Source organism: Salmo salar, unplaced genomic scaffold (genome assembly GCF_905237065.1).
Source record: "Salmo salar unplaced genomic scaffold, Ssal_v3.1, whole genome shotgun sequence".
Classification (NCBI taxonomy): Eukaryota; Metazoa; Chordata; class Actinopteri; order Salmoniformes; family Salmonidae; genus Salmo; species Salmo salar.
In genome coordinates this window covers 32,501-39,706 of record NW_025547751.1, presented here as the reverse complement: position 1 = coordinate 39,706, position 7,206 = coordinate 32,501, and the positions used below count along the sequence as shown (strand labels likewise).

Here is a 7,206-nt window from a genome sequence, read left to right as displayed (position 1 = left end):
CCTAGTACCCCTGGACATTGACTCAGTACTGGTACCCCGTTTATATAGCCATGTTATTACCTAGTACCCCTGGACATTGACTCAGTACTGGTACCCCGTGTTTATAGCCATGTTATTACCTAGTACCCCTGGACATTGATTCGGTACTGGTACCCTGTGTTTATAGCCATGTTATTACCTAGTACCCCTGGACATCCAGTCAGTACTGGTACCCCGTTTATATAGCCATGTTATTACCTAGTACCCCTGGACATTGATTCAGTACTGGTACCCCGTGTTTATAGCCATGTTATTACCTAGTACCCCTGGACATTGATTCAGTACTGGTACCCCGTTTATATAGCCATGTTATTACCTAGTACCCCTGGACATTGACTCAGTACTGGTACCCCGTTTATATAGCCATGTTATTACCTAGTACCCCTGGACATTGACTCAGTACTGGTACCCCGTTTATATAGCCATGTTATTACCTAGTACCCCTGGACATTGACTCAGTACTGGTACCCCGTTTATATAGCCATGTTATTACCTAGTACCCCTGGACATTGACTCAGTACTGGTACCCCGTTTATATAGCCATGTTATTACCTAGTACCCCTGGACATTGACTCAGTACTGGTACCCCGTGTTTATAGCCATGTTATTACCTAGTACCCCTGGACATCGACTCAGTACTGGTACCCCGTGTTTATAGCCATGTTATTACCTAGTACCCCTGGACATTGATTCGGTACTGGTACCCCGTTTATATAGCCATGTTATTACCTAGTACCCCTGGACATTGACTCAGTACTGGTACCCCGTTTATATAGCCATGTTATTACCTAGTACCCCTGGACATTGACTCAGTACTGGTACCCCGTTTATATAGCCATGTTATTACCTAGTACCCCTGGACATTGACTCAGTACTGGTACCCCGTTTATATAGCCATGTTATTACCTAGTACCCCTGGACATTGACTCAGTACTGGTACCCCGTGTTTATAGCCATGTTATTACCTAGTACCCCTGGACATTGACTCAGTACTGGTACCCCGTGTTTATAGCCAAGTTATTACCTAGTACCCCTGGACATCCAGTCAGTACTGGTACCCCGTTTATATAGCCATGTTATTACCTAGTACCCCTGGACATTGACTCAGTACTGGTACCCCGTTTATATAGCCATGTTATTACCTAGTACCCCTGGACATTGATTCGGTACTGGTACCCCGTTTATATAGCCATGTTATTACCTAGTACCCCTGGACATTGACTCAGTACTGGTACCCCGTTTATATAGCCATGTTATTACCTAGTACCCCTGGACATCGACTCAGTACTGGTACCCCGTTTATATAGCCATGTTATTACCTAGTACCCCTGGACATCCAGTCAGTACTGGTACCCCGTGTTTATAGCCATGTTATTACCTAGTACCCCTGGACATTGACTCAGTACTGGTACCCCGTTTATATAGCCATGTTATTACCTAGTACCCCTGGACATTGACTCAGTACTGGTACCCCGTTTATATAGCCATGTTATTACCTAGTACCCCTGGACATTGACTCAGTACTGGTACCCCGTGTTTATAGCCATGTTATTACCTAGTACCCCTGGACATTGACTCAGTACTGGTACCCCGTGTTTATAGCCAAGTTATTACCTAGTACCCCTGGACATCCAGTCAGTACTGGTACCCCGTTTATATAGCCATGTTATTACCTAGTACCCCTGGACATTGACTCAGTACTGGTACCCCGTTTATATAGCCATGTTATTACCTAGTACCCCTGGACATTGATTCGGTACTGGTACCCCGTTTATATAGCCATGTTATTACCTAGTACCCCTGGACATCCAGTCAGTACTGGTACCCCGTTTATATAGCCATGTTATTACCTAGTACCCCTGGACATTGACTCAGTACTGGTACCCCGTGTTTATATAGCCATGTTATTACCTAGTACCCCTGGACATTGACTCAGTACTGGTACCCCGTTTATATAGCCATGTTATTACCTAGTACCCCTGGACATTGACTCAGTACTGGTACCCCGTTTATATAGCCATGTTATTACCTAGTACCCCTGGACATCCAGTCAGTACTGGTACCCCGTGTTTATAGCCATGTTATTACCTAGTACCCCTGGACATCCAGTCAGTACTGGTACCCCGTTTATATAGCCATGTTATTACCTAGTACCCCTGGACATTGACTCAGTACTGGTACCCCGTTTATATAGCCATGTTATTACCTAGTACCCCTGGACATCCAGTCAGTACTGGTACCCCGTGTTTATAGCCATGTTATTACCTAGTACCCCTGGACATCCAGTCAGTACTGGTACCCCGTGTTTATAGCCATGTTATTACCTAGTACCCCTGGACATTGACTCAGTACTGGTACCCCGTTTATATAGCCATGTTATTACCTAGTACCCCTGGACATTGATTCAGTACTGGTACCCCGTTTATATAGCCATGTTATTACCTAGTACCCCTGGACATCCAGTCAGTACTGGTACCCCGTTTATATAGCCATGTTATTACCTAGTACCCCTGGACATTGACTCAGTACTGGTACCCCGTTTATATAGCCAAGTTATCCTTACTCATTGTGTATTATAACTTGTAGTATTATTTTTCTATTTTATTTCTCTGCATTGTTGTCAACATATCAACATTTTGAGACTGTTTCTCACTTATATTAATTTGTATTACAGGTGTAACTAATTATTAAATCAAATGTTATTTTTCATCATGCTTGGTAAAAACGACAGGTGTACACTAAGTAAGCATTTCACTGTTATTCTACACCTGTTGTATTTCATTTACAATACTTGTCTAAAACATGTTTTCACTTTGTCATTATTAAGGGGGTAATGTGTGTGTGTGTGTGTGTGTGTGTGTATATGGGTGAGATAAAATAAAACATCTATGTAAATCAAATTTTGAAGTGAGGCTGTAAAACAACAAAAGGTGTAAAAAGTCAACAGGTACGGGTGTTTTGTGAAGACCCGGTGAAGACCCGGTATGTAATTGTCAGTGAAACCCGGAATTTGACGGACAGCTGCTGGTCAAAACAAGACGCTCCAGAGCGGCGCGTCATTGGCTCCAGATTTGGCTCCAGAGCGGCGCTCATTGGCTGTTGCTATGACACCGCTTCGGTCGATGGGGACGCTGAAGAGTGAAGCATTCTGGGATATTGACACATAATTGCAGCGATGTTTTGGTGAAGATTACTTCAAGACTAAACACACAAATAAAAAATGAAGGTATTGTGTTTAGAAACAACACGGGTATAGTTATATAATATCTGTATATACTTACTTAAACCGGGTATTTCCATTAGATACGCTTTTTGTTTTGGTTGTGCGCTCCCTGAACCCAAATGTAGCTAACGTTAGCTGGCTAGCTAACTAACTAACGTTACCAGTAACGCTACTTCTTGGCTAGCTAGCTAACGTTACCAGTAAGGCTACCTCTTGGCTAGCTAACTAACGTTACCAGTAAGGCTACTTCTTGGCTAGCTAACTAACGTTACCAGTAAGGCTACTTCTTGGCTAGCTAACTAACGTTACCAGTAAGGCTACTTCTTGGCTAGCTAACTAACGTTACCAGTAAGGCTACTTCTTGGCTAGCTAACTAACGTTACCAGTAAGGCTACTTCTTGACTAGCTAACTAACGTTACCAGTAAGGCTACGTCTTGGCTAGCTAGCTAACGTTACCAGTAAGGCTACTTCTTGGCTAGCTAACTAACGTTACCAGTAAGGCTACTTCTTGACTAGCTAACTAATCATTTGCACCAAGTCAAACCACCTGTTACACACTAGCTCCCTTTATTGGGACATGGATAACGGTAGCAGACTTGAGTGGTGAAATACAGCGATAAGAGGGAGATACCGGTACGGTGGAGTCGGGATTCGTACCCAGGCTGAGGGTGGTTATATGTTCTGTTGACAAGGGGTTCACGAACTCTATCCTCCCATGCACATTTTGGGTTTGTACTACACAGTCAAGTAACCAGTTCATTATCAAGCAACCAGTTCATTATCAAGCAACCAGTTTGTTATCAAGCAACCAGTTCATTATCATGCAACCAGTTCATTATCAAGCAACCAGTTCATTATCAAGCAACCAGTTCATTATCATGCAACCAGTTCATTATCAAGCAACCAGTTCATTATCAAGCAACCAGTTCGTTATCAAGCAACCAGTTCGTTATCAAGCAACCAGTTCGTTATCAAGCAACCAGTTCATTATCAAGCTTAGATTTTGTTTTTGAACAAGCTGTGTTGAACAAGGGCAAAAACCAAAACGGTCACCCAGGATGGTCCCCAGGACCGACTTTGGGAAACCCTGCTGTGGTCTGCGGCGTTTAAAGGGGCAATCTGTAGTTGCTAACGTTACATCCATTTTGGATTTATAAATTCATGATATGTACTCATTCATTCATGAAGAATATAACTTATAAATGCCTCATGAACTTAGTTCAACTGTCGTCCTCCATCAGAACCCAGAATATAAGCTTGTTTTACCCTAATGTTTGGAAACAAACACTGTAGCCTCAAAACATGTTGATATCATGGATGGTCAGTCCTTGCTGCCAAAGCTCTGTCTATGAATTTGAGAGTGATTACATTTCTCCAGCCCCTATCCTGCAGCTTTTTACTGAAACAGGCTCCGCTAGACCACATTCTTATTTCTCTCTCTCTCTCTCTCTCTCTCTCTCTCTCTCTCTCTCTCTCTCTCTCTCTCTCTCTCTCTGTCTGTCTGTCTCTGTCTCTCCCCCCTCTCTCGCTCTCTGTCTCTCTCTCTGTCTCTCCCTGTCTCTCTCTCTCTCCCTGTCTCTCTCTCTCCCCCTCTCTCTCTCTGTCTCTCTCTCTTTCTCCCTGTCTCTCTCTGTCTCTCTCTCCCTGTCCCTGTCTCTCTCTCTGTCTATCTCTCTCTCCCTGTCTCTCTACCTGTCCCTGTCCCTGTCTCTCTCTCTCTCTCTCTCTCTCTCTCTCTGTCTCTCCCTCTAGCGAGTTTTCACCCTCACAGACAGAGCCTGGTTGGGGTCCTGTCTCCAGTACAAATGGCAGAAGACACTGGGGAATTACATCGCTGTCGCAGGGTGAGTTGTTGCTTCGTTTGTTGGTATTGTTTTGTAAACATACATGTTATTATGGTGTGATGTAAAGCTCTGGTCCAGAGCTATGTGTTATATATATTAATATAATACCAGCCTGTATTCACCCTGGACCAGAGCTATGTGTTATATATTAATATAATACCAGCCTGTATTCACCCTGGACCAGAGCTATGTGTTATATATTAATATAATACCAGTCTGTATTCACCCTGGACCAGAGCTATGTGTTATATATTAATATAATACCAGTCTGTATTCACCCTGGACCAGAGCTATGTGTTATATATATTAATATAATACCAGTCTGTATTCACCCTGGACCAGAGCTATGTGTTATATATATTAATATAATACCAGTCTGTATTCACCCTGGACCAGAGCTATGTGTTATATATATTAATATAATACCAGTCTGTATTCACCCTGGACCAGAGCTATGTGTTATATATTAATATAATACCAGTCTGTATTCACCCTGGACCAGAGCTATGTGTTATATATTAATATAATACCAGTCTGTATTCACCCTGGACCAGAGCTATGTGTTATATATTAATATAATACCAGTCTGTATTCACCCTGGACCAGAGCTATGTGTTATATATATTTATATAATACCAGTCTGTATTCACCCTGGACCAGAGCTATGTGTTATATATTAATATAATACCAGTCTGTATTCACCCTGGACCAGAGCTATGTGTTATATATTAATATAATACCAGTCTGTATTCACCCTGGACCAGAGCTATGTGTTATATATTAATATAATACCAGTCTGTATTCACCCTGGACCAGAGCTATGTGTTATATATATTAATATAATACCAGTCTGTATTCACCCTGGACCAGAGCTATGTGTTATATATATTAATATAATACCAGTCTGTATTCACCCTGGACCAGAGCTATGTGTTATATATTAATATAATACCAGTCTGTATTCACCCTGGACCAGAGCTATGTGTTATATATTAATATAATACCAGTCTGTATTCACCCTGGACCAGAGCTATGTGTTATATATATTAATATAATACCAGTCTGTATTCACCCTGGACCAGAGCTATGTGTTATATATTAATATAATACCAGTCATGTTGGACAAGACAGTCTATTCAGTTCTGCTCTGTTCTATTCTGTTCTATTCAGTTCTATTCTGTTAAATTCTGTTCTATTCAGTTCTGTTCTATTCAGTTCTGTTCTATTCAGTTCTGTTCTATTCAGTTCTGTTCTATTCAGTTCTGTTCTATTCAGTTCTGTTCTGTTCTTCTCTATTCTATTCTACTCTGTTCTGTTATTTTATTCTGCTTTGTTCTATTCAGTTCTATTCTGTTAAATTCTGTTCTGTTCTATTCAGTTCTGTTATATTTTATTAATCTCTATTCTATTCTGTCCTGTTATTCTATTCTGCTCTGTTCCATTCTGCTCTGTTCTATTCTATTCTTCTCTATTCTATTCTTCTCTGTTCTATTCTGCTCTGTTCTATTCTATTCTTCTCTATTCTATTCTTCTCTGTTCTATTCTTTTCTATTCGGTTCTATTCTTCTACATTTTACATTTTACATTTTAGTCATTTAGCAGACGCTCTTATCCAGAGCGACTTACAGTAGTGAATGCATACATTTCATACAATTTCATACATTTTTTTTTTTGCTGGCCCCCCGTGGGAATCGAACCCACAACCCTGGCGTTGCAAACACCATGCTCTACCAACTGAGCTACAGGGAAGGCCTTCTCTGTTCTATTCTATTCTTCTCTATTCTATTCTTCTCTATTCTGTTTGATTCTATTCTATTCTCTGTTCTATTCTTCTCTGTCTATTCTATTCTGCTCTGTTCTGTTCTATTCTGCTCTGTCTGTACTATACTGTACTATACTGTACTGTACTATACTATACTATACTATACTGTACTGTACTGTACTATTGTAATTCTATACTATTTTACTGTGTTCTGTTGTTTTCTATAGACCTGACAGCTCAGTGAAGATATTTGACAGACATGGACAGAGGAAGAATGAACTGAATCTACCTGGGTGAGTTCAACACACAGAAACACACCTGACCTGCTGGGACCAAT

At 41.1% G+C, this 7,206-nt stretch overlaps 1 protein-coding gene across 2 annotated transcripts in view; it reads left to right on the top strand.

Annotated features, from left to right (window-relative positions):
• Window positions 1-3,144: 3,144 nt before the first annotated feature.
• LOC106593292 (WD repeat-containing protein 19) overlaps window positions 3,145-7,206 on the top strand; it is a gene marked incomplete at its 3' end in the record, with an annotated part of 36,104 nt that continues 32,042 nt past the window's right edge. For both annotated transcript variants that reach the window (XM_045711556.1, XM_045711554.1), the window contains 3 exon segments: window positions 3,145-3,265; window positions 5,016-5,107; window positions 7,097-7,162. In XM_045711556.1, coding sequence (XP_045567512.1) covers window positions 3,260-3,265; window positions 5,016-5,107; window positions 7,097-7,162 — 164 coding nt within the window.